The sequence below is a fragment of the Elephas maximus genome, chromosome 24 (assembly GCF_024166365.1).
Source record: "Elephas maximus indicus isolate mEleMax1 chromosome 24, mEleMax1 primary haplotype, whole genome shotgun sequence".
NCBI classification, from domain to species: Eukaryota; Metazoa; Chordata; class Mammalia; order Proboscidea; family Elephantidae; genus Elephas; species Elephas maximus.
In genome coordinates, this window is record NC_064842.1 from 48,465,972 (window position 1) to 48,493,775 (window position 27,804).

The 27,804-nt window shown below is 43.8% G+C and overlaps 1 protein-coding gene across 1 annotated transcript in view; it reads right to left on the reverse strand.

Moving 5' to 3' along the window:
- Positions 1-207: 207 nt before the first annotated feature.
- NIBAN1 (niban apoptosis regulator 1) overlaps positions 208-27,804 on the reverse strand; it is a 166,328-nt gene continuing 138,731 nt past the window's right edge. The window contains exons 7-14 of the mRNA XM_049868330.1: positions 26,808-26,912; positions 26,338-26,500; positions 21,015-21,202; positions 18,101-18,262; positions 16,101-16,211; positions 13,553-13,660; positions 7,161-7,272; positions 208-4,924 (exon numbers count right to left, since the gene is read on the reverse strand). Coding sequence (XP_049724287.1) covers positions 3,774-4,924; positions 7,161-7,272; positions 13,553-13,660; positions 16,101-16,211; positions 18,101-18,262; positions 21,015-21,202; positions 26,338-26,500; positions 26,808-26,912 — 2,100 coding nt within the window. The 3' untranslated portion in view covers positions 208-3,773. The remainder of the gene's footprint in view (positions 4,925-7,160; positions 7,273-13,552; positions 13,661-16,100; positions 16,212-18,100; positions 18,263-21,014; positions 21,203-26,337; positions 26,501-26,807; positions 26,913-27,804) is intronic.

Consider the following 27,804-nt stretch of genomic DNA (forward strand, 5'->3'; position numbering starts at 1 on the left):
ACATGCATTATCAAAGCATAATTACACTTGATGTTAAGTGGCTTCCCTGCAGCTGCCTTCCTGACAACAGAAGAGTAAAAGTTCCATAATGTGGTAACAGTGACTCACCTTTTTATCCCTGAGGCCTGTTCTTCCCAGCTCAACTATGGCATTTGCTTAAAAGATGAAACCAATCCCATTTCCAAGTAAGTATGACATCTGGACAAGTCATCAAGAAGGAACATTTTATTGGAATATAGGCACTTGACAGAGTAAATATGTGGTTACAAAGTGTTTTAAGTTTATTTGCTTTATATCGTGACCAGGGAAAAAAAAACAAAACCAATCTACAGGCTGTGTAGCCTCCCCGCCCCCGCCCCAAGTTGCAGACTTCAGAAGGCAGGCCCCAAACATTTTTGTTTTCAGTAAAGTAAGAAGACACACATCGCCAACTTTTTTACCTACTGAAAAACTACCTTATTGCTTAGCTCGGGGATGTTCTTCCCTCCCCCATATTAAAATTGCTATGTAGCATGTATCATTTGGCACTTCTTAAAATGAATTACAATCCCTTTTGTCTGAGAGAACTGTGAAGCGCTTTGATATCACTAACTCCAATCCAAAGGCATATAAAACCGGAGTCGAGGATCTTTGTCATAAAATATAAGAAGGTCAGGCTTAAAGACCTGCAGTTGTTCACATTCAGCCTCTTCCTAAAGCATCTGGCCACATGGGAATCTTATCCTTGTGGGCTCCGGTGTACTTTCTTCTAAGAGTTTACTGTGCATAATGCAAGGCAGTACTGTCTCCACTCAAGCTTCAAAGGAGAAGATCACACACTGATTTTTTTCAGGAAAAGTACTCTCCTTTGTGAAAGGTCAACAGTAATGTAACTAGTTTACAGTTAGAGTTTTTGCCAAAAACTCCATCTTGGGGTTTTATACATCTCTAATGAATTTGCCCATAGGAGACAGAAAGCCCTCTCAATAAACCTGCCCCATCCTAGAAACCTCTGAAACAACAAATATGAGTCCACATCAAAAGCAAAGCAAGCTCCTGGTAATATAAAGTTTGTCCATGCAATATGAAAAGCAAAAATAATATTTTAAATGTATTTTCACTTTCTAGCCAGTCTTTAAATGGAATCATCATCTTGCTTATTCTAGTGAATTTGTCTTTTGTAAAACACACAGATAAAAATCTGTCAACTGTGTTCTTAAGTACTTCCTCCCACTTAATGCCCAGCCTCCCTCTGGCCTACATGATGAATAAAGAAGGGCACTAAGGCTCAGCCACGCGATACAGTGAAGCACACCTTAAGCCCCACTACACTGCTGTGGATCCCAACTCATTGCGACCCTATAAGACAGAGTAGAACTGCCCCACAGGGTTTCTAAGGCTGTCATCTTTACGGACGCAGACTATTACATCTTTCTCCCGTGAACCAGGTGGTGAGTTTGCACCACCGACCTTTGGTTAGCAGCTGAGGTCTTAATGCGTAACCACTGCACCACCAGGGCTCCACACTCTCTTCAGGGATGGAAAAATCTCTTCGCTTTCCTAGGTGTGCGAGAAGCCCTAAGGTGAGCAAAGGGAGGAAGCTGGGAAGCTCCAGAGTAGGGGCAGCGTGGGCTGGGACCTCCCCGTTAGCTGAGATCCCACCAGAGAGGAGGTAGGCCTTGGCAGGCTGAGCACTGTTCCTTTGGCTCTTTGCTGTACTGGGCAGTGTATCTGCTCACCTGGCCATCTTTCCCTTGGGCTTTGTTTAAGGGAAGTCTCACCAAGGGCCAAAAGCCCAGTTAAAACTGTGCCACTGCCTGACCCCAAGCCCTAAATAGCCCCAGCACAGCTGCATTCATTTCCCTATTTCCTGAGCAGCCTGACATTGGCCAATTCTGTGCTAGGCACTGAGGACATTCAAGTGACTCAAGGAAGGCATTATTCCAGGTTGTCGGTTTCTAGCGGGAAATACATATGACTAAAACCTAGTTTCTGTCCTTGAAGAGAGGAGCTCCTGGGAGAAACAGGAAGTAAAGAAAATTTCAATTCTCCGTGTAAGTGCAAGGATATGAGGAAGCACTGGGTACTGCAGGGCCCTCTGCCTTCTGTCTGCATGAGAAGATCCTTCGTAGACTTTACAATCTAAACACTACAGTTAAGAACAGTTGAGACAACTCAGTAGGAGAGTATACTGATACTAATTATTTTTCCTCCCTTAAAAAATTCTTCATGGGCAGTGTGGAGGGGGAGATCTTTTCATTACTCATCAAAGGCCTGAACCAAGGGACAAATTCTCTAAAGAAGTGATATAAACTTCATTGCTGGTGATGATCAAGACAAGCTCTTTGGACAATGTTGGGATCTAATATTAAAACTTGTGGAAGCAAACTTCAAAATGCAGTACTTGGGACGGAAGCTTTTAGAAAATAAACTTGTCCAGTTTTTTGTTTTTTTTTGTTTTGTTTTGTTTTTTCCCAAGGGACAATAGAACAAATTGTTTCAATCTTTTGCAGGTAAGACTGTTGCACTTTTAGCATTAATGGTTATAGGTCAGGATCCATTTAGAAGCCTGATTTGTGTCTATTTTCACTGAAGTGTAAATTCCAGGAGCAAGGAACAGTCTTTTCACCATTGTACCCCCAGTGCCTGGTACAAAACAGGGACTCAATTAACTCCCTCAGTGACTGAACAAATGATTTGCACTTTTGCTAACATCTTTGGAACTTGATGGAATATACTTTGACTTGTTTTTTTTTCTTAATTCATGTTACTTTCTGGCAATAAGCCAGGATTATTTCAATGAAAAGACAGAAAGCTGTGTCATGGTTTGAAAACTGGCATTTTATTTTCTTCTAGATTAAATTCCCTTGGGTCTTTTAATGTATACTAGACAATCCACTGTATCTGTTTTTGTTTAATAACTATACCTAACACAGTATGTGGCATATAGTAGCTATTCAAATAATGTTTCTTTAATTAGTAGGCTTTAAGGTCAACCATCTAGTTAAGCTTTTTCTCTACACAATCTAAGACTGATTTGGAATGCTTTCAGGCTTAAACACGCCAAAGAAATTTTCTTGCCTCATCTGAATGTCCCCAAAAGGTGATTCAGTAATAAAGATGGATAAAATTAATTAACACAATTAATTCTTAAATTGATAGCAGAATCATAACAGGCCCAGACAGTTCCACAGACCATAAGCTTCCTTTGTTTCAGCTCAGCTTCTTCTGAGATTTACTGGCCTGACTGGCTCTGTGGCGCCACACACAACAGGCGTAAGCGTTGTCCGTGCCTGACCTATCCTGTCTTGTAGCCTAACCGTGGATAAATGGCTGAGACCTTAAGAGACTGTGAAAGCAGCATAGTAGACAGTGAAGCTGGGTTTACAGTATACATTTGCATTCTTGCAAAAAAATTAGAAAGCCTCAAAGTGCATTAGAAGACTATCACCGACATGTGCAGGGTGTACTGAAAACCATGCTCCTACCGTTTCTCCATCTTCTCAACACCATTCCCTCCCTCTGACACCCTCAGCTGGCCTCTAACCCCAAACACTCCTTTGTAATTCCTATTAAAACGTGAGAGCAATAACTCATGGTAGAACAGTTCAGTCCCACAAAGGTTTGCTACCGTGCTCACGCCCTGTGTGTTTTTCCTTTGGTTTCGCTAAACAAATGAAGGAAATACTTAATAAAATGCTTCTTGTAACAACGTGCACGTAATCCCTAAGTGCACCCCCTATAGCCTTTTGACTGACCTTGTTCAAAGAAAGACTTTTGCCAAATAGTCCCCCTCACTCCTCGTCCGAGGGCTGCCCCGGGGAGCTCTCCTGACAGCCTTCTCCCTCCTTCACATCATTTTCGTGTGTACCCAGGCTACTGGTTTCTGGAGCATTTTCAACCACCCACTGACACGCATGAACACCGGCAGCCTTAATCACTTCTGTAGCCACGCTGGCCTCACCCTGGCCCGTGCTGATTTTCCCTTCCACCGTTTCTTCAGAAACCTGGCTCTCACTAGGGTGGACATGGTCAGAACTTAAAATGAGCTCTTGTGCACTGGCCTCACCCTCCAGGGTACACTGGGCCCCTCCTCCTTCGGGGAATAGTCTGGAAGCCCTCCCTGTGAGCTCCCCCTCAGGGAGCTCCCCAGCTTCCTCTTTCTCACCTGTGGGGCCTAGGCAGCTGGCCGCCTCGGTGAGCCCTCCACAGGCTGGCTGAGGGGCAGGGCTGCTTGCCTCTGGCAAGCTCCCCACTTCCATCCCACCAGGCTCTGTGGAGGGAGGATGGGCCTCCCTCTCGCTGACTTCACCCTCTTCCCGATCAGAGGCAGCTGCCTCAGGGGCTTCTGTATAGATTTGGGTTTTTCCCTCTTCTTTTTCATCTTCTTGGGGCAAAAGGGTCTCCTCATTTGTATCTTTTTCAGTCGCAATGGCAGACTCCTCTGATACTTCAACTGTGACTGTCAACAATTTTCTGAGCTCTTTCAATGAGCCTGAGGCAGAGACGGATTCTGGCTCTTCATGAGTGGGGTCTTCTTCCTCAGGAATCCCTCCAAACTCCAGCTCTGCTGAATTACTGCCCAAGGTTCCTGTCTTGTCCTCTGTAGCCACTAGATTCACAGAGTCATCGATAACTGAAACCACCACCTGCCCATCTCCAGCTGAGGGAAGGCTGGACACAGGGAGAGATGTGCTTTCCCCTTCAGCCAATGGACTAGGGGCCCCAGGCTGCTGCTTTTCCTCTGGCTCCTGGAACACTTCGTTACCCAGGGGCTCACTGTCAGGAACTCCTGGCAGGACAGTAGAGGCTCTCCTGGCAGGGCTGGCCTGGTTTGACCCTGCGGGGGTTTTTAGATCAGTTAAGCTGGACACACTTTCACTGGGCAAGGTTATGTTGTCTTCAAATAAGTTGTGTTTCTTCAGGACAGCAGCTTCCTTGATCACTAAGAGAGACCACAAAACAAAACATGACATGAATACTCTGCTGTGGCCAGCTTGGATTATCAGATTTTTTTCCAGAGGCCCAAACCCCTCTCTCAGCCTCTTTGGCTATTTCTCAATTTCCAGTCTTATTTTATTCCTACCCTCTTTCCTGAAGCATTCCCTGACCACTGAAGCCTGCAAACTTTTTCCAAATACTGAATCTCTGTAGCATTCATTCATTTAGTCACTCATTCATTTAGTCAGCCAACAAAAATTTGCTGGGCATAACTATGGGCTAGGAGTCCCAAGGTGGTATAAACAATTAATGCACTTGGCAGCTAACCAAAAGATTGGAGGTTCGAGTTCAGCCAGAGGTGCCTTGGAAGAAAGGCCTGGTAATCTACTTCTAAAAAATCAGCCATTGAAAACCCTACGGAGCAGAGTTCTACTCTAACACACATGTCGTTGCCATGAGTCAGAGTCAATTTGGTGGCAACTAGTTTACTATAGGCTAGCCAACCCTGGGGCGAAATGGTTAAGCACTCCACTGCTAACAAAAAGGCCGGTGGTTTGAAACCACCAGCAGCTCCAAGGGAGAAAAGGCCTGGCAATCTGCTCCCATAAAGATTTCAGCCTAGGAAACCCTATGGGGTAGTTCTACTCTGTCCTATAGGGTTGCTACAGGGCAGCTCTACAGGGTTGCTATGAGCTAAAATCAACTCGGCCGCACACAATAACAACAACGGGCAGAGAAGAACAAAATATAGCCTTGGCTTTCAAGGAGCTCACAGTCTAGAACAGTATCATCTGTGTAGCTCATGGAAGCCCCCATCACATTTTACTAGTTGCTAACACATGAGACTCCAGATTGCCCTCCAGTTTGACTGAAACTTCTCCAGGGCAGAGGCAGGGGTTAAACATCTCTGCGTCTCCTCACAGTGTCTGGGACAGTCCCGGATGTGTAGAGAGCTACTCAGTCCTGAGTAGGCAGACTAGGCAGACTGGTTGACCTGTAGCCTAATGAAGATCTATATACACTAGCTCAGCCTCCAAGGCCTCAGGACGGGCAATGACATTAACAGTAGCAATCACAGCACAGCTGACATTTTTGGCCACAGGTCTCAGTTTATGGCTGTGCAGATGTAGAAGCCCAACACTATCACATCCAAGGGGGTGCCATTCATGTCACAGAGAGCACAGATTTGTGTAGTTGGTCTCCTAAGTTTCTGGTAGCTAGTAGTAGAATGTCCTAACAAAATCAGTATATTGTGACAATTTTCTGAAAGAGGACAGTAAAGTGTATGGAGGAAGGGAACCTTTTTCTAATTCACCCAAAGGTGCTGTCCAGGCTGGCAGTGGCCCCGATGGAGCCCTTCCTCTGTGCAGACACCTTTACATTCCTATCTCATTGGATCTTCTGTGAGTAGCTACTGTGACCTGGGGCTTGTGTGCTTGGCCAATTTTCTTGGTGGACGGGTTTCTGTGATACTCAAGACCCTCCTCACAGAGACTAGATATGTTTCAGGGCCACAGTTTGAGGGGTGGCCCTACTGAGGATGTTCCTATCAAAGTTTTCCTATTCCAAGCAAGGCCTGACTCACAGGACAGTGGGTGCCAGAGTCCTAACAAGGCCCGCAGGGTACTTTGTCATTGCCCTGTCTTTTCTGTCTTGCTGGGTAGAGTGAAGAATGTGCTGACAGAGCAGCTGGTCAGCCCTGTGACCAGAATCACCTCTGGGAGGGGTCATGAGCCATAGCTATGAAGAGCCTTTTTGCCCTTGTTCACTCTGTAACAGCAGGAGGAAGACAGCTCTTCATTTGAAACTCAGCTGGACCACTTGCCTGCTGAGTGACCCAGGGCTTAATCTTTCTAAGCCTTAGTTTCCTTATCTGAAAGATGAAGCTTCAAGTTTCCATCTCACAGCTATTATTTGTATTAAAAGAGAAAATTATATCTAAAGGGCCAGCATAGTGCGTACCAAAACATGAATGCTCAGTGCTAGTTTCTCCTGTCTCCCTAGCACACCAATGTCAATTTCCTCCTCTCCTTTCTTATCTGTTGATAAAATGCAGCTGGCCTGACTGAGTCCCATTTCACGGGAACTCCCCTCTCTCTAAAGTTCTCCCTCTCCGGTTACCACCGAGTCGATTCCGACTAATAACCCTATTGGACTGAGCAGAACTGCCCCGTAGGGTTTCCAAGGCTATAATCTTTACAGAAGCAGACCGCCACCAGCACCAGGCAAAATTTCCTTACCTTTCAGAGTTTCATCAAGGAGAATCTGATGTAAAATTTCCTCATAGACATTTTCAACTTGGATCAGATTGGTATGATCTGCAAAGATGAACTGCTCGTATTTCTGAAGTTCCTGGAGAGCAAAAGATAAAGATGAAAAGGCATGAGATGACTATTCTTGGAGGAGATATGCAAAGGACAACTCCTACTCATGACCCTCCCCTGGAAGTGTGTGGGAGAAGGGCAATGTTGGCCCACAGGCAAAAGGTGTTCAAACAACAACTCAATGCAACAATACTTTATTGGATTCCCACTGGATAGAATTCACTGCACTAAGCACCAGGTATGACCTTGACACATGGTCTATCAACTCTCCAGGAGAGGGCTTAGACTGCTACATTGGTAGGTCCCTTCCCTACACTATTCCTTATACTGACAACATATCTCTGCACCTCCATGGGGAAGACACTGAAGATTTTGATCACCTCAAGGCCTTGGCAGGGGTTTTGCCCCTCTCTTTTTCCAAAGAGTTTCCTTCCTCCTTTTTTTTTTTTTTTAAATGCCAACAGTACTTTATGGAGGTATAAGTTACATAGAGCAACATATACAAATTTTAAAAGTACAGCTCAATGACTTTAAATATATCCATGTATCCACCATCCAGATCAAGATAGGCACAGTTCCATCATTCCCCAAAGTTCTTCCGTGCCCTTTTCCAGTCTGAAAAGAAGTAAGGACTGTTCTGATTTCTATCCCAACAGTTTTTGCTTGTTCTTGAGCTTCATATACATGGAATCATGTTCTTTTGTGTCTGTTTTGATATCTATCCATGTTGGTGTATGTATCAGTAGCTCATTCATCAAACAGCACACATTAGCTGGATAAACCCAAATTCTTTATCCATTCTTCTGCTGATGGGCACTGAGATGTTTACACTATTTGGCTGATACAAACATAGCTGCCATGAACATTCTTGTGCATGCTTTCTTGTGGACCTAAGGAATCATTTATTTTAGGTATATACATAGGTGTGAGATTGCTATGTCATAGGGTAGGTGTATATTTAACTTTATTAGAATGAAGCCCTTTTTCAGGTTGGGGGAATCAAGGACTCTTTGGGAACATTCTCTTTCCCTCCAACTGACCCCAACACTCTGGATTCCTTCTAAGACAGTCCAAACACGATGCAAAATCCCTCAACCCTGCCTGCCTTCCAAGGGTTCCCAAATGGCTTGCCTATTATCAGCATGAGTACAGGGCAGGGATCAAAATATTATCAAATCATATCCTGCAATTAACTCAGTAATCCTGGCACCTGAGGGTGCTGGGAAAGGGTTCCCCACATGTGGCTGTTAAAGAGCCAGAGACTTAGCAATGGGATCTGATGCCTTTGGCCTGGAGGGGCAGGATTTATAGTAGGTGATCAGAAGTACCACAGTCAGGTAACTCTCAGTGCTACAACTTGGGGGCACTGTAGCCCAGGACCAGATCACAGTAGCCAGCAATGGTGTCCTTTTATACCTACCCTAGAAGTAAACTAAAGGATTGAGGAGGCATGAGCCTCAACAACCCCTAGAAGGCCTGTGAGACAGGGCTGACGCACAGATGAGCACAGTATGGAAAGAGCACTACCCAGTGGGCATGGTACTGCCTTGGATCAGCTGTGTGACTCTGGGCAAGCCACGTCACTGCTCTGTGCCTCCAACTCATGCGTGGAAGACCCTTTCATCTTCCCTACATGATTCCTACTCTTATTCTCCTGATTGTTATTCATTCTTCAGAACTGGGTCAAGGTATGATTCAGGGAAGTCCTCCCCAACCCCATAGCAGAGTTGAGGCAACCCTCCCAGTGCTTGCTCACCACGTGACAGGATGTATCTGACGGTGAACTCCAAAACAGCAGGACACCTGCCTGGCACAATGCCTAGATCATATTTGATACATATTTAATACTCGTTTGCTAAATAAATAAAACAGTAGAGCTTTGGAATTTGAACTTGATAACTAATTCTGTGGAAAGGAATAATTTCTAGGGTCGTTTGTACTGTTGTGATGTGCCCAATTTACAAAACAGCTCTTCTATATTGAATTGTATCACATCTTTAATGAATTTAATCATATTTTTAATGTTTCAATTAAATTGAAACTGCTGAAGGTGAGTCTTGGGGAATCTGAATTTTTTTTAAAGCTCCTCAGGCAATTCTAATGTGCAGCTAGGACTCAGAACCACAGGTCCAGAAAGCTGCTACTTTAAGAACTCGGGGAAAAATAGTGAAATAAAGAGTCCTTCTATGAAGCACATAATCCCCTAATTTACCTAGTCTATAAATCACGATTTTTTAAAATCTCTTGACACTGATACAATAGCCTTCATTACTAAGAACTCTGGGCCACAGGCTCTTTTGAAACCAGTCTTTGTTGATTAAAAATTACAAGAGCCTCTTATAGATGGGGCACAACTCATTCTGCTGATTCAAGGAAAGACAAGAACAGACTAGAAGGAGGACCTTCCTCATTCCTCCTCATTGGGGAGGAGGTGTGTAAAAATGGTGTGGTGGCGTAGAACCTCCTCATCCAACTTCACAAGAGGGGAGAAGCTGATGATTCAGCCCAAGGCAGATTCCTATGAGGTGGGGGTCAGACATATACCTCCACCCGCCAACCTTTCTACCAATTCTGACACCAGCTGTCCCTCCCACAGCACTTTCTACTTCTCTGTTGGTTTTGATAATTTGTTGCAATGGCCACACAGAGCTCACAGACAATATTTATGATTATGGGTTTATTAGGGAAGTAATAGGTTAGAATTCAGGATCAGGATCAACAGGCTACAACTTGGCGTCAGGATCAGGAAGCATGTAGGCAAAGTATCCCTTCTTCAGTGCAGGATAACTCAGCTCCTCTCAGCCGTGCAAGGCTCCCCTCAGACCCCTAAGGACAGGCTCCTTTCGGCCTCCTCAGGACAAGTCTCCTCTCTCGGCCCTCAGCCCCCTCGGGCCTGGCCTCTGCCCTGCTTGGTAAAGTATCACAAAGCTTTTCAGGTCTGCCAGTAAGTACCCAAAGGCACCTCACTCTACCAGGAAACCTCCTGTTTAAAGGATCTCAGCTCTCTCTCCCTGGGCCAGGAAGCCCACCACACCATCTGGTATGGTTTCCTGGTCCTGCTGCCCCTGTTTCTCTGCCACTGCTTCTCAGTGTCTCACATCGTCTCTGGTGTTACAGCTCTCTCTCTGTCTCCTATGTCTAGGAGGTTCTCAGTGGAGGGACCCCAGGTCAAAAGGATGCACTCTACTCCTGGCTTTTCTTTCTTGATAATAGTGAGGTCCCCCTTTTCCACCTCTGGGATGGCTACCGGGATGGCAAAACTGACCAATCCCCTCATTAGGGTTCCTGTGATGGTTAAGATTGTGTGTCAACTTGGTTGGGCCATGATTCTCAGTGTTTTGGCAGTCATATAATGTTGTGATCACTTCCTGTTGAGATATGATACTTGATCACTCCCATGATGGGATCTGCTATGAGTAGCCAATCAGTTGAAGGGGAGTTTCCTTGGAAGTGTGGCCTGCATTGAGCATAGGCAGATGTTCAGGCAGGGCTCAGGGGCTTTTGCTCGTTCTGGATCCTGCAGCTGGCTCCTGTTCATCTGCCCTCCAGTTCTTGGGACTTGAGCCAGCAGCTTACCTAAGATCTTGCCTGCTGATCCTGGGATTTGTCAATCTTGAGCAACAGCCCTGCTCCCCAGCCTGCTGATCTTGGGTTTGCCAGCCCCTTTGGCTATGTGAATCAGGAGAAGCCTCTTTCTTGACCCATGTACTTGGGATATTACAACATTTACAACTGTGTAAGCCACTTCCTTGATATAAATCTCTCTCTATTTTTTTTATATATATATTTATATACTTTACTGGTTTTGCTTTTCTAGAGAACCCAGCCTAAGACAGTTCCATATATCTTATTCACATTATTAGCAGTTTGTCCAATCCCTTTGGTGGGCCACAAATACCTTATTTGCACAGTCCCACCCAATCATTTTGTGGGAGTTATAAGACCATGCATGGCTAGAAGGGCTATATTAAGTAATTCACTGTACCGCAAGGTATTGTGAGATCTCCAAACCACCTGTGGAATTGATAGAGAAAAACACCTGAAGCAGAACATCTGCAAGCCACATATACCCAGAGGTAGACTGAGGCATCGTTTGGGCTGTTGATCTTTTTCCATCCACCTAAGGCCAAAGGACAATCATATAGACTGATTCTTTACTCCTTTGGCTTGTCGAATCCTTTTCTACTAAAGAAATATACCCCTAGAAATAAAAGCCAGGTACTAGAAATGTCTGTACGGATCCCCGGTGGCACAGTGGTTAGGTGCTTGGCTGCTAACTGCTAGGTTGGAGATTCGAACTGCAGAGTAAATCACACGTCCGTAATTATGGTGACCACTGGATGTCTGATTTTTGCAGCAGATTAATAGTTTCATTGATTTTACTAAACAAGTATTACTGGATTGAACAAGACAACAACGCGGTGGTTAAACGCTCGGCTGCAATCTGAAAGGTTGGTGGTTCGAAACCACCAGCTGTTCTTTGGGAGACAGATGTGGCAGTCTGTGCCTGTAAAGATTACAGCCTTGGAAACTCTATGGGGGCAATTCCACTCTGTCCTACAGGGTCACTATGAACCGGAATCAACTCAACAGCAATGGGTGGGAGTTAGATATGCCTGTGACTATCTGAAGAAAAAGAACTCATGCAAAGGGTTTTAATGTTCCAATGCTTGAAGACTTTCCGAACTGCCAAAAAGCCCTTTATAAATTCTAAAAAGCTCTTTATCATTTGCTCCAAGAGGAAGCAGACCTTGCAAATGTTCAGGCTTATAGATCATTTCTGAAATGTAGACGTAGTAGTAATATATTTAATAATAATAACAACAAACCGCTTACTGTGTGACTACCATGTGACAGGTGGGTGTGAGCTGGTTTCTACTGCTGGTGGTTGCCAGCTCTGTGACTTTGGGCCTGTTACTTAACCCCTCAGTTTCCTCATTTGTACAATGAAGACACTAACAGTACCTCCTCACAGAGATGTCATGAGAGTTATTGAGATAATTCACACTAAGTGTTTATTTAACACAGTGCCTAGCACATGGTAAACACTCATCAAATATTAATTGTATCATTCTAGTCCTCTCCCTTAGGAATCCTTTGGTGGCGCAAACAGTTAAGTGCTCGACTACTAGCTGAAAGGTTGATGGTCAAACACTCCCAGAGGCACCCTGGAAGAAAGGCCTGGTGATCTGCTTTCAAAAGGTCACACCCCTGGAAACCCTATGGAGCACTTCTACACTGCCCACATGAGGGCGCCATGAGTCGGAACTGACTTGATGGCAACCAACAACAACAGTTCTCCCTTAATCTTAAGAAAGATACTGCAAATTGCTATTATGTCCATTTTAGAGATGATGAAATGTAGGCTGAGAGAAGAAAAGTGACTTGCCCAAGGCTCCCGACCAGATGCATGGAGGAGGCAGGACTTGAACCCAGATCTCTGCCTCCGGAGTCCAGTTGCCCAGAGTCTGTTCTGCAAACTAAGTCACACTTTCATAATTATGGCTGCCACCGTGATGTCTGATTTTTGGAGCAGATGAAATAGTATTCATTGATTTTACTAAACAAATACTACTGGATTTAACAAGACAATAATGCAGTGGTTAAATGCTCAGCCGGTAACCGAAGGGTTGGCGGTTCCAGTCTACCAGCCACTTTGCGGAAGATGATGTAGCAGTCTGTTCCTATAAAGATTACAGGCTGGGAAACCCTATGGGGCAGTTCTACTCTGACCTACAGGGTCGCTATGAGTCGGAATTGACTCAACTGCAACAGGTTTGAGTTTTTCGTTTGTTTGTTTGAACAAGACAAATATCCTAGTACATCCTTCCATAATCATCTTAAGGTGTTTTCCTAGATGTAGTGGTTAAGTTCTGGAGGATACATTAGACCTATGAGTCATTCTATTATGAACACTTGGTATCATCAGTGTTCTATGACAATGCTTAGCTTGACTCTAACTCAGAGCATTATGCTTAGAGGTTATATATAGTCTAGGGGTTGGCAAATCTGGCCAGCTGCTTGTTTCTGTAAAGGCAGTTCTGTTGGAACACAGCCACGCTCATTTGTCTGTATCATTTACATACTTGTTCCATATTGTCTATGGCTGGTTCCCTGCTAAAACTGCAGAGTTGGGTAGTTGTGAATACACTTTATAGCCTGCGAAGCCTAAGATATTTACTCTCTGACCTTTAAGAGGAAAAGTTTTCTAGACTAGTCTACTGATTCCAAGCACATCGTATCAAAACAACTTGCTTGAGCTTCAGAGGCAAGAAGAGCAGGCTCTTTAGAGTAGCCCATCTCCTTACTGGTTTGCATGTGGACGCCAGTGCCTTCTGCACCGTGGGAAGTGTGATCTGAACCAGAGCCTCTTGAAATATCTTCTTCCGGTTGGTGCTGCTGTCATAGTCATATTGCTGTCAATACAAAGACAGAAACATATGCAAAATAGCAACATTGCAATCTGTTAACTTTTCCTTAAACAAAAAACTCAGCCACCACTCCATGTCTCCTTTTTTTTCCCCTAGTTTTTGAGGACTCCTATGATGTTTGTTTTCCAAGGTCTCAGGGATCTTTCTATGTAATGCTCTCACACTGCGGGTGGAGGTTACGATTGACAGTGACCAATCTTGCCTCCCCCTCTTATAGATACGGGAACTGAGGCAAGATCAAAGCAGAGTGACTTCTGCGTTATAAAGAAAGCCAAGGACAGAACTGGGGCTTGAGTTTGCATTTCATCACATCCAACGCAAGTATGTGCATTACCATCTACTTCTCTTACTCTACATTCTGAAATGTTATAATGTGTGTTGTAATGATTTCCTCAGAGGAAGAGAGGGTCTGGCTCACAGTTCCATTAAGAATGTGACGTGTTAACCAAAGAAGTTTAGTATCTAGAACTTTGGGCTGAACACCCAAACCTAGAGGCCAGGGTTTGATTCTAAGACATCTCTTTAAGAGGATCCCAGACAAACTGGAACACATTTACAGGTGTGTGAGCAGAATGGCCAGGCCGAACGAGAAATGGGTAAAGAGGTGAAGGCATTTACAGTGGAGATATAACCTGGGGTGAAATTACAGCTTCATTCAAACAACCAAGGCCACCACGTGAAAGAAAGATATGAACAAAAGGGGTAGACCTAGAATTACCAGTAATGAGAACTTGGACCTAACATGAAGGAGGTTCTTTCAGAGAAGAGCGTCCAGAGGTGAAATGGGCTATTCTGAGAAGTAGAGAGCATCTTGACACTAGAGACGTCCAAGCACAAGCTGGACCACCCCTGGCAGAAAGGCACCTTAAGCCTGGATGTGAAGCTGACCTGGGGGTACTCTAAACCCTTTTCTAACCTGAGGTCTTCACATTTGAATGCCTTTCCACTTGGCATTCTTCCTCTCTTTCTATGCTGAAGAACTTGATATTGACACTTTCTTTTCTTTCAAACCCCATCGTCATTATCATTCGTGTTGCCATGATAAATATGACTTTGAACCCCAATGGTTTGATTGCCAGAGTTTCCTCCTGTCTGTGAGACATCCAGATCAAGCTAGAGATTCAGAGACCGCCCCTAGGCTCTGTGGGCTTTGATCTCCTGCTCCAAAGCACTGTTTCGAGGAAATTTATTGTAGTTATTCCCATTTATTTGGCTCCTATACATGGCATCCGTATGTGTAACAGAACTAAACGCTGCCTGGTCCTATAGTAAAAAATTAGTGGGCTATGTATAAGGACAGTTTTAGCTCTAAGCTCACCATTGACCAGCCTATTTAACTTAAATAAACCACGTTAGCTCCTACACAGACAATTTTCTCATTTGTAGAATAGGGACACATTCTAATTATCTCACAGTTCTTATGAGGATCAAATAAAACAGAGTAGGTAAAAAAGCTTAGGTTTTTTTTTTTTTTAAATATACCATATATGACCTAGTACATCATGTTTGATAGAGGGTCAGGGAAAACGAGGAAAACCCTCACTGAGATGGACTGACACAACAGCCTCAACAACGGCTCAAATACGTCAATGATCATGAAGATGGTGCAGGATCAGGCAACGTTTTGTTGTTATACATAAGGTCACCAAGAGTCAGAGCCAACTCGATGGCAACTAATGACAACATGTACTAGCTGCTATTACTATGACCATTTTGACATATACCCAAAGCACATTTAAAACAAGTTTATGTGGCAAGTATCTTTTCCCTGGACTATTTCCCTTGCCACGAGATTTTGATTTTTCTAAAAACTGCTGGCCAATTTATATTTATTTTACTATTCCATAAACACCATTCATGCCACAGGGAGAAAGATGTGGCAATCTGCTTCCATAAAGATTCACAGCCTTGGAAACCCTATAGGGCAGTTCTACTCTGTCCTATAGGGTTGCTATGTGTCAGAATTGGCAACGGGGTTTAAAACTTTTGAAGAGGCTGTGCCTTCCCTATTTTTTTTTTAATCCCATGTAACACCTATCACATTGCTTACCTTATAGTGGATATTCAATAAGTGTCTGTCAAGTCCAACTGCTAAGAATGTAAGCAGGCATTCTAGCTGATAGGCAATGATGCTGAGGACCTGTAGTCCCTAATGTAGCCACTAGATGGCAAAACAGGCATGAAAGTCAACTGGAAAAAACTACCGCTTGATTTTAGTCACTGGTGCCTCAGATGGCACTGGGGTACTGGGTTTACCTCAGATGGCACTGGGGTACTGGGTTTACCTCAGAGAAAGGAAGGAGGAAAGATTGAAATGAAAACGGGGAGAATGAAAAAAGGAGAACATGGTATTTTTCACTTAAAAGAAATAGCGGTCTCATTCCCCTTTTATGTTTCCCAGAAATGAGAGAATGGTTGGTTTTACCTTTAAGACTCGAAGCTTAACCTTCTCAATGAAGACTGCAGTTTTGGAAGCCTCTCCTTCAAGATGTAGGGAAAGCAATTGCTCAAATGTGAATACTGCATTTTCCATCAGCTAGAAACCAAGAGCAACACAGAAGCAGACCACAGTCAGAGGCTGGGATCACTGCCCCCCAGGTCTGTCTAAAACTGCTTGCAAAGAGAAGGAGTAAACCACCAGAGATGGGTACCCCCTCCCCACCCCAGGCACTCCTCCAGGGACCCAGAGCAACACCTGGGCTGTGAGATAAATGGCCACATGGCTAGAGAGGGATTTGTGAGAGGGGTGGGATCTGCAATAGATGTACGCGCGTGTGTGCGCGCGCGTGTGTGTGCGTGCATGCATGTATTTCGCCCCCGTCAGTTTTGATCTTTTGGCCCTGAACTGGAGAGCCCAAGATCATGGGATTGAGAAGCACATTCCTCATCTTCCATTCGCTGCTGTCTGCAGCCAGGTCTTATAGAGATGAGATGGGAACCTGCTCCAACTACTTTTTGGCTGCTTCAGTTCTGCAGCCCTACTTCCAGGTACATGCAAACCACTGCAACACATCTCTCTCTCCCCACCTTGCATCCTCCCACCTCACAACTCTTCCCTTCTCTGCAAGCCTGGGCTAAAATGTTCAGGGGTTAGGAAACGGAATTAGTTCAGATTTCTTTTTCTCTGCATTTGCACGTCTAGCAATTCGAGCGGGGTCCAGTATTATCAAAGGGACTTTTGTTAAACTATTGCCCAGTTTTCTTCCTGAACTTTCTTTCATCCCTCTCAAAAAAAAAAAAGCCTGCTGCCATCATAGTGACCCTATAGGACAGAGTAGAACTGCACCATAGTGTTTCCAAGGAGCAGCTGGTGGATTTGAACTACCTACCTCATCCAGCTCAGGAGTTAGATAGTGATAAGATGTATCTCTTAATCCTTGCCCACCACTATTAAGGAAAAAAAAAAGCTCTGCTTTCCTCCCCAAACTTATGATCCCAAAGTATCCTATACATAGTTTTATCATGGCACTTTCAACACCACAGTGAATTTATCTCACTGAGAACTCCCTGGAGTGGAATTCCTGAAGGGTCTGGCCCACAGGAAGCTCTCCCAGACGGCTGAATAGAATTGTCTCCTCTGAGCTCCAAGGACCACACTCTGTCTTTATTTGGAAAGCACTATAACACGGAAAAGAGTTTGTGCTATTCACTCCTGTTCCTAGGGGAAAAGGTCTTTGTGGGAAAAAGCGGGAGCCTACTAAGTAGACTCGAGAAACTCAGATACGGGAGTTGTGAAGCTGTTATTTATTACTATATTTTTACTCTCAGCTGAGGATATTGAGCCAGTGGTTCTCAACCTTGGCCACATACTAGAAGCAGTGGAATAGGGCTGGGCGTGGGAGAGCGCGTCAAAGAAATTACCAAATACAGAATTGAAACCATTGAAAGTGGGGCCTACACATGAGTATTTTTTTAAAGTTTCCAGGTGATCCTAAGGTGCAGCCAAGGTTAAGGCACTAATTTGACAAATTAAGTAATTACCAAGTAATGCTACTCTATGTTTGAGATAATTCTCTATGATGCTCATCAGGAGCCTTGGTGGTGCAGTGGTTAAGCACTTAGCTGCTAACCAAAAGGTTGGTGGTTCGAACCCACCAACTGCGTCCCGGGAGAAAAAATGTGGCAGTCTGCCTCTGTAAAGATTTACAGCCTTGGAAACCCTATGGGGCAGTTCCCCCCTGTCTTATAAGGTCACTATGAGTCAGAATCAACTCAACAGCAAAGGCTTTGGGTTTGAGTATGATGCTCATCAACTTAGAAGATGAAGCCAGCTCTACAGACAAAATATGTCTTCACCCAACATGATGACTACAGACATGCACCTCATTTCCCTGAGCTACCCGAGCACATGGTCTCATTTGCCAGCTCATTATTTCTTGGCTCTTGGTCTATCCTCATTTGCACAGATGACCCTGCTGTTCCTACCTCTTGCATACAGTTCTGGGTCCTCTGGACCACCTGGTCCACGTGGGGGAATCTGAAGCGGCTCCTGAGATCCTGCAGGCGTTCTTGAAGCAGGTTGACTTTAATATAACAAGGTTCCATCTTCACGGAATCCAGCGGAAGATTCATAAGCTGGTCTAGATGCTGCATTTTGATGAAGGGAAAAATTAAACACCTTCAGATTTAGGAGCAATATTACATAAACAGAATTCTCAACAATCAAATGAACGTTATTACAGAAAGTCACTAACTGGATCAGGACATCTGTGACCTTTTCAATTGTTTTGTTTCTCTCTTTCGGTGGGCCCCTGGGGCAGCTTTATTGCTAGGACAGAGACTGATTGGTGGAAGAAACCAACTGGGTGATGGGAAGACCCGGGGGTACACTCAGGAAGGCTCCAGTCTTATTAGCTCTTGACGGACTCCAAGCTCCCACATATACAGCTTCAAGACGGGCAGGCAGGTATGCTCTTCGGTACATGGAAATGCTATTGGGCTACAAGCCTTCTTTAATGAGTGACATTCCTCTAAAAAAAAAAACCCTGGAAGGTTGGGGTGCTCCCTGGACTTATGTTCCCTGGATGCCAAGTGAGAGTTCCCCACAATTCTGAGGCTCTTCAGTGCTACCAAGGCCTCCCTTTACTGTAGGCTGCTCTGTTGGGCTAATGGGTGGGGAGGTGGGTAAGGCCCGACTGGGGAAAGGGAGTCAGCTTCAAAAATGGGGGTCCCTTCTACTCTAGTTTGCACAAGTATGGACTTAACTGACGAGATCATAGTACTTCAGCAAATGGACAGTGCCAGACCTCCTCCACTAAAGCTCCCAGTATAATCAGTGTACTAGGAAGGTTGCTGGAAACAAAATACATGCTATTTTCCAAGCTTGTTTAAAAACACAATTTTAAAAATTAAATATTTGAGATTTAAAATGAACAGAAGAGTTGGTGCAGAGAAAGAAGATAGAATGAAAGGTGCTGAAAATGGAAGCTCTAGGGAGAAGTTCCCCCACTCTAAGAACTGGGAGGGCAAGTAACAGATAATGTAGGATGCACTGTCTGAGTCTCAGATCACAGAAAAGGGATAAATATTAATTTCTCTAAACACACACAGGAATCTTAAAAGAATCCAGTTTCATTGCTCTTTTAAAGGAAAATACCCTGGGTTGTACACATGGTTAATGTGCTTGGCTGCTAGCCAAAAGCCTGACATTTGAGTCCACTCAGAAGCACTTTAGAAGAAAGCACTAGAGATCTAATTTCAAAAAATCAGCCATTAAAAACCATATGAAGCACAGGTTCTACTCTGACATATATGGGGTGGCCATGAGTCAGAACCGGCTCAATGAGTCAGAACCAACTCAGTGGCAATTGGGTTGGTTGGCTAAAGAGTGAGTTATGGAGGGTTCCACTGAAATGGAATTAATGATCAAAAGCATGCTGTTGAACTTGCTCCTTGTCACACAGTAACCAACAATAGAATTAAACAGATAAAGGAGGAAAAATGGGTTACTACTTTGTTCCTTTCAGACTGGTGAGACTTTAAACAAGTGATAACACCCTACTGCTGATGGGTATATGGGAAGAAAGCCAAACACTAGTGGTGGAAATTTATTTAAAATTTAAATCCATTTTTGGGATGCAAATGGAACATTTGTTAACATTACAAACATAGCTACTTTCTGACTTATCAATCGTGTTCTAGAAATCTAGCCCATGAAAATAAAAGCATCAGTGTATAAGGTTATTTATTGCAGCTTTCATGGTGCCACCAAGAGTGGAATGGTCGAATAAATCATGGTGCATCCATACATGAAAAATTATGCAGCCATTACAAAGCAAGATTTAGAGGTAGACCAGTTAGCTTAGAGACAGTTTCATGATGTGTTTTTGAATGAGAAAAGTGAACAGAATAGTATATATAGTATAATCCCATTTTTAAAAGAGCAATCTAAGAAGCAATCTATAAATAGGTGTGTTTTATATGCTATGTAAGCGTAGAGAGAAGTACAGAATGGCATATGCTAGGTTGTTAACACTAGTTACTTGAGGGAAGGGGTGTGACATGTGGAGAGGAAGAGAGGGAATGAAAGCAAGAAAAAAAAGGCTGCAAGAAGAAATGGTCTTTGTTTATGTACATAAAGAAGTAAGAAAGGAAATGAAGCAGAGGTGTCTGGGATGTCCATCATGATTTGTTAAGCGTAAAAGCAGGTTGTCAAGTTACGCCTGTGTCAGTGGTTCTCAAACATTAGGGTGCATCTGAAGCCCCTGGAGATCTTGTTAAAACACACATTGCTGCTGCCTCCCCTATCACCAGGGTTTCAAAATCAGTAAGTCTGGGGTAGGGCCTAAAAATTTTCATTTTTAAAAACCAAGGGATGCTGATGCTGGTCTTGTCATGAATCCATACTTTTGAAAACCAACCAACCAACAAACAAGACTTCTATAAATGAGGATATATGCTTGTATATCCACATGCACAAGAAGAAAGTTTAGGAAAACACATACCAAACTATTAGTTAATTCAAAGTTGGGAATGGAGGTGACCTAGAAGTTGGGAATGGAGTAGGATTAGGTGGGTATGGGTGATGGTGATTAGTTTTACCTGTATATAGATTTGAGTATACTGTTTTACTTCTTTCAAGTATGTTGTTTTTTTGTAACTTGAAAACCATCAATAAAAAAAAAAGCAGGTGAATGCATAGATGAATGGATGGGATAGATGAATAGACAGGTGAATGAACGGGGCGTTTGGATAGATGGAACGGATGGAAGGCTAGATGAATGGGTACGATGGAGGGAGGGAGGGAAGAAGACGGACGGACGGATGGATGGTAGATAAAACCCATGGAGAAGGCAGCCTTAAGCAGACCATTTACACTCAGCTCTTGGGCTTATCTTACCTCCTTTAACTGGGCACTGTCTCTAGTGGTCTGAAAGCTCTGGCTGAGCTCATCCACTTCTTTTTCAAAGAGTGAGCGAACTTCACTGAATCCTGAGCTCACAGGTCCCATGAGCTCCTCCAGAATGGATGCCAGGAATGGCTGTACACTGTCCGCACAGCTTCTCTCTGCAGGCTGGGTGACCATAGCTGAAGTAGGAAATAGCCAGAAAATTGTGACTTAGGGCAAAATTGGACTCAGGGGCACTGGAGCCAGGCCAGGACTGGAGGGTGCTCCACTGAGCCATTTAACAGGCCAGGCAAGCTCAGATGCGTAAGCCAAACAATCATGATGAGTCCTGTGCCAGCACTCAACAGAATGGAAAACCACCAGACGCTTTGAGAACTGGAACAAACAGACCCTCTCCCCTTCTCAAGCTATCCTCTGCCCTGGGATGAAACACATCTAAAATGAAGGAGAAAATGCTGGTGGTGCCTTGCATATGTATATAAATCACTACCATTATACCATATATACATAGTTTATCTTTTAAAAAAAAAACAATTACTTTAAATGAATTTTCCTAAGAGCTAATCAGTTGATATAACTCCATCCCCCTAAAATCACATACAGTCTTTTCTAAGGCAAAAACCAAACAACAACAACAAACCCATTGCCATCAAGTCAATTCTGACTCACAGGGACCCTACAGGACAGAGAAGAACTGCCCCATAGGGTTTCCAAGGCCGTAATCTCTACAGAAGCAGACTGCCACATCTTTCTTCCCCATAGAGGGCTGGTGGGTTCAAATCACTGACCTTTAGGTTAGCAGCCAGGCACTTAACCACTGTACCACCAGGGCTCTGGAACTAAATTCCAGTTAGTTTGCCAACTCCCACCCATGTCCATCACCACCCTCTATTTCCAATTTTAAAAAACAACTTTTTTTCCCCCCTAATCATCAAGGAATACACGCTTAGTGAAGAAAATGTAGAGAGGAGAGAAAATTGTAGAGGGATTTAAAAAAAAATTTAACCATAATCTCATTCTCCAGAAGCATATACTCTCCTTTGATTTAGAAGAGGAAGAGCAAAGATTCTGGTTCCGTAAGTCTGGGGTAGGACATGGAAATTTGCATCTTAATCTTAAGTGCAGAAGTGATTCTCATGATCAGCCAGCCAGGTTTCGAAAGAGCTGTCTTGTGAGGGCAGCCTGAGCTGGAGGAGGCCTGAGCTGGCTCTGTGGGCTGGAAGGCTAGCTTTGTGGGTGTAAGCAAGTCACATAACCTTGTAATGGTATCACAGAACTGAAAAGGGAACTACAAACTCCTCTGGGTGCCCAATTCCTCCATTTACAGAAGGAAAAAAAAAAAAAGGGAGGTCCAGAGATGTTAGATGATTTGACCAGGTCACACCCCCAATTTGCAGAACCAGGACTACAATTCAAGCTTATTTATTAATTGTATTATTGGCAAATACTTGATTACAATGAGATGACTGACCATATTCTTATCTCAATTTGCAGAGACATTTCACAGTTATAAAGGATCAGACTTGGCTCTTAGTCTGAGAATCTGAGAATGACAAACACTATTATTATTATGAACAACTTTCATAAATATTTGGGATATAAAATTTTAAGTAAGTCATACAACTTATTAGGAGAAAACGACCCTTTGAGGTTCAATTCAAATATAATTGATTTTGAATTGTATGATTCAAATATTAACAATCTATGCATTTTTAAAAATGGTTCCCTTGATACCAAAATTCAAAACTGTTTGCCAGGAGAATTTTAAAAAAACCCAAATTAATTAACTTTGAGAGAACTATTTGAAAAACATGTATCATTGATTCTTGATATTGGCCATAGTTACAGTCTATAAAGTCACCTTGAACACTGTATTAGCTAATGCTGAACCACCCTCCTAAGAATAACATAGGTTCTGCGAGACTCTGGTCACATTTTTGTCAACCACTCAATACACTACCTTGTTTTATGTGCGTTTTTGTTTAAAGACACCTTAAAAAGACACCTTATCTAATATATATTGTTGACTCACTGACATTGAACTCATGGCCAACAGCACTATAACTCATGCCTGAACAATGCTTATCTAACACAAGTATTTTCTCCTTAAAGACACATCACGGTCTTCCTGCACTTAGGGACACTAGACAGCACTTCAGCTCTCTGCTTGGGGCCGTTTAAACAACAAAATCACCAACAAGGAGCACAAAAATGCGAAGAACGTGGCACTAAATGATGGCGACAAGGACCCTCGTTTACAGTGTAAGAGCCGAAACGAGCAGCAGAGCTTCGCCTTACTCCACCCCAGCGGGGACCCTGCACTGCCGGCGACTCAAACGTTTTCAGGGCCCTGCACGTGCGCATGTCTGCGAGCGCCCGGGAAGGCACCCGAGGACTGATCTGGGGGTTACAGATACATTTCAACAAGCAGGCGAATTTTCCAACACACAGTCCATGAATGCTGAGGACAACTGGAGCTGGCATTTCAGAATAGTCACGAACACTGGTGATAGGCACTGCAGATTCAGCAGCAGTGTGCCAGGCTGACCTGCTCCGTGGGCGGAGGTAGGCTCAGGTCGCGGCTGTGGGAGGACAGGTGCGGCCCTTCTCTCCCAGGCGGTGACTGCTCCACCTCTCTGCCTGATCACCCACGGGGGCCCATTTCCCCCGTGCACTCCAGCCGCCTCTCTGAGCCTTTATTCACACTGTTCCCCTTGGCTCGTGCCTTCCTTCCTTGCTCCACCTCTGCGTGTCAACAGCCTACTTCACACTTGACCCACTCGGGAAAGCCTAATGCCCTGACACCACCGCGGTGCTTCCTGAGCTGTGGTTTGCGGATGTTTCCTCAGGGCTGCACAAATTCTACATCCCACATGTATGCTCTGCTATTTTTCAAGCCTACGGAGGCGCTGTTGTGGTAAATACTGTGTTGTGACACGTTAATTCATAAGACTTTCTGAAGCTAAGGCAGAGGATGAGAAGCAGTTGAGCACCGTGACTGAGAACGAAAGCGCTGGTGCCAAGAGTGGCTGCGTTAGGAGGCCGGGCTCTGCCACACACTAGATTTGGAATTTGGACAAATTACTTTATCCCTGCCTCATTCTTGTCTGTAAAACGGAGATAATAAAAGTAATTATCAATGAACCTACTGTATTGAAAATGTTTAGAACTGTACGTGGTACTCTGGAAGTACTCCTTAATTCTGTTGGCATTATCATTTTTTCTAAACAATAACCACTAAAACATTACTCATTAGGAGAGGCCCACACAGTTTTCTGAAGTTGAAATGGGATCCGCTTCCAGGTTGGGAATCATCGCGCTCTTCGTTCTTGCCTCTCTTGTGGCATTTACCACATTTTTCCTTCTGTTTCAGTGTCTGTCACAGGAGTCATGTCCCCCTCTACTTGTAAAATCACGTCATCTTCTCTCAATCCTCGGGGTCACTGTACTTAGCAGGAGCAGAATAAATGCTTACTGAATAAATAAACAATTGTGGGGCAGAACAAAAGGTCCATTGCTTTCAGGAATCAAATAAGAAGAAATGGAGAGACCACTACTTAATACTCCCAAAGTTCTTTTTTTTTTTAAATCCAAAGCCCTTTATCAATGCAGACTGAAACACACACTTCCTGTTATAAAGGGTAGAGGATGGAGGCCTGCCTGGTTAAAATGTGTTTCTGATATTTCATTTTAAAGAGACTTGACTATTATTTCCTGTCAAGGCTTCTTTTAGGAAACGAACTCAAGTTCAGGCTAGAATCTTTTTCCATCTTATGTGGGATACACCCGAGCCCTAGAGCTTTAGACGAGAGAGAGAGACAGAGACAGAGACAAAGACAGAGACAGAGACAGAGAGAAGTTTAATTCAGGCCACTGCTAGGCCCAGCTTAGCTCCAGATAACAGCAAGTTTGGCACAGAAGTTGGATGTTGGCAGTATTAATTTGCATAAAATATTTCAACATATAGTCAACTCTAGACCTAGTTGTGCTAGACGCAGACATGGAAAATAGCATATCTGAAGTTAATTTATACTTGGCTTGGGAAGGCATTGCACGATGAGACATTCACACACAGATACACAGACATGCACACCCTTACTGCAGTCAAACGCCTCTTCTAGTCTCCTCTCAGCAGGACCTGTTAGAAGAAGCAAGCTGGGCAGCAGTATGAAGAGGTCCTACCAAGCAGACAATCACCCATTAGACTATGAGCCTCGTGAGGACGGCAACTGGGTCTTTTCCTATTCACTGCTAAAATTCTACCACGTTACTCAATAAGCACTTGGTAAATATTTGTGAATGAATGAATGAGAGTGAGTGAGCAAGTGAAGAATCTAAGAACTGACTATAGAACAAGATCCCTGATAAACAATCACAAGATGAGCCTGCATGCTTTTCCTCTGAAGCAACATTCGATATCGGTCGCTTTGTTGGAATATGGGGCTCCCGGATAGAATGGAGAACCAAAGAATTTTTGTCTTGCAGAGCTCCTTTGAGCCCATCTAAGGCCTCTTGTGAGGAAACAGGCAAACTTTTTTTCTCAAGGGCCAAATAGTGAATATTTGATGCTTTGCAATCCAAAAAGTCTCTGTTCCAACTACTCAAGTGCTATTTTAGCATGAAAGCAGCTAAAGACAATTCAGAAATGAATGGGTGTGGCTATGTTCCAATAAAACTTTATTTACAAAATCAAGTCAAGGGCCAGATTTGGCCTACAGGCCATAGTTTGCTTACCCTACTCTGTGGACCCTCCTGTTTTCAGAAGAGGACATAGAGGCACAGAGAAGTCAAGTGGCCTGCCCAAGTACATAGGACTAGATATGGTTGGAGTTGGAGCTCGAATTCAAATGTATTGACTCCCATCGAAGGGAAATCCATTTATTCATTGATTCAGATGCTCACTGAGAGCTTGTACATGCCAGGCATGGTACAAAACACTGAGTATACCTGACTGAACCAAGGCACCATGGCTCTGCTCTTTGAGAGCTTACATTTGAGAGGGGGGTCCCGGCAAAGGCAGAGGTCATTACAATTCAGTATAAGAAGTACTGCAGTTTGGTAAGTTTAGGCAGTCTCAGAGTGCACAAGCACCACCACAAGGCAAAGTTTCCTCTGCCTTATGTCCATAAAGCTTCCATGAGAAGGTCCAGGCCCTTACCAGCACCTCTGACATACTAGTTATTATAATTGTTATCGTTTCTTCTCAATTTCCTCAACTTAATTCTCATCTGAAACCATTTATCTTCACTATGCAGTGGATCCCCCAAATGTACATCTTAGTTAATTGGTAGAAATATGGATTATCTCCACTGACCTTTGATCTTTCCAATTAAGAAGTTCTTTGAGTTCACAATCTGATCCATGTCTGAACGGATCGTTCCTTCCAGGCCCTTCGTCAGACTTCTGCATTCCTCCTTCAAGGCACTTAATCCTTCTGAAACTTGAAGCTGAACCAGGTTGTAGGCCTCCTCGAGGAGCTGCAACAGGGAATAGCACCTAAATTGGGCTCTGTCATGTGTAAGCGCCTGACAGAGTCAAGCAGAGGGATGAGGGTTTATCACAGACTATCATAATATAAACAACTCTGCGCACACATTCTAATTTTTCTTTCAGACATCAAGCCTGTTTGGATTAGTCCTCATATAAGTGAGACTGAGCAGGCTCAATGTAGACAGTTCTCTACCCAGGAAGGAGCTACTAAAAAAAAAAAAAAAAAAGCTGCCCTATAAAGAGTAGGGAATGTTCATCAGAGGAGCACAGCAGCAGGGCAAAATAATCACTTACGCCGAACCAGGCCCTCTTCCTGTCATTCTTTTTCCCCTTCATTTTAGGCAGAAGGTCCGTCTGGAGGGTTGGCAGGAGCTCCTCCATCACCAGGTTACTCAGGATCTGCAGAGTGGAAGAGGGCCCCCATGTTGGCTAGTCAGTGAGGTCAGGCTCAATCTGAACATCAGGCCACCCAAAGGGGTGAAGACTGGCTGTTGCTATCTGGAGCTACATAAGGTTATCCAGGCTATATGAAGTCTATTAGGTTCATCTCGTGGTTTAAACCCTCGTTCTGAGGCCACAGACATCTCAGCTAAGACAATGACAGTGGGTAAATGTTCTTAAATATCCACAGAGACTAATGATGATGCCTGCTTATTATAGATGTTTCCCATGGGGAAAAATAAATCAAATTCCTCAACTTCAAACACTGCATATTTAAACTAGAAGAACCTAGCGCATTGTGGACAATAGAGGAAATTTCAATTATGGATAAGGACATCCTTAGTAAAATTGTGAAGCAAGTCAGCCTTGTTTTTGGTGGCTGAATCCTAGTCTGCATCCCGTCGCAATATCATCCCCCCTTGAGTTCCCTCAGGATCCAAGTGTTTTCATGCCCTTTGTCCCCACTGTCCCCTGAGCCCCTCCTTCCACCCTCTTTAAAGTTTAGAAAAAGAAGGAAGTAACAAATATTTTGGAGCAATTGAACATTTGTGGACTAAGCAGAATATAAGGTGTTTAAAGTTTTATCAGTCTTAGAAGAAATACAACCAGAATGCTCCTTAGAAAGCAAGGATGGTGAGAATTTGTCTTGCTTACTTTGGACATTGATTGGAGAAACCAATCAATAAAGAAGGCCATCATGTTTGGTAAAGCAGAGCATCAGTGAAAATGAAGGAAATCCTCAATGAGATGGACTGACACAACATGGCCACAACAATGGGCTCAAACATATCAAAAGCCATGGTGATGGCACAGGACCGGCCAACATTTTGAACCAGGTCTTCTTCCTGGG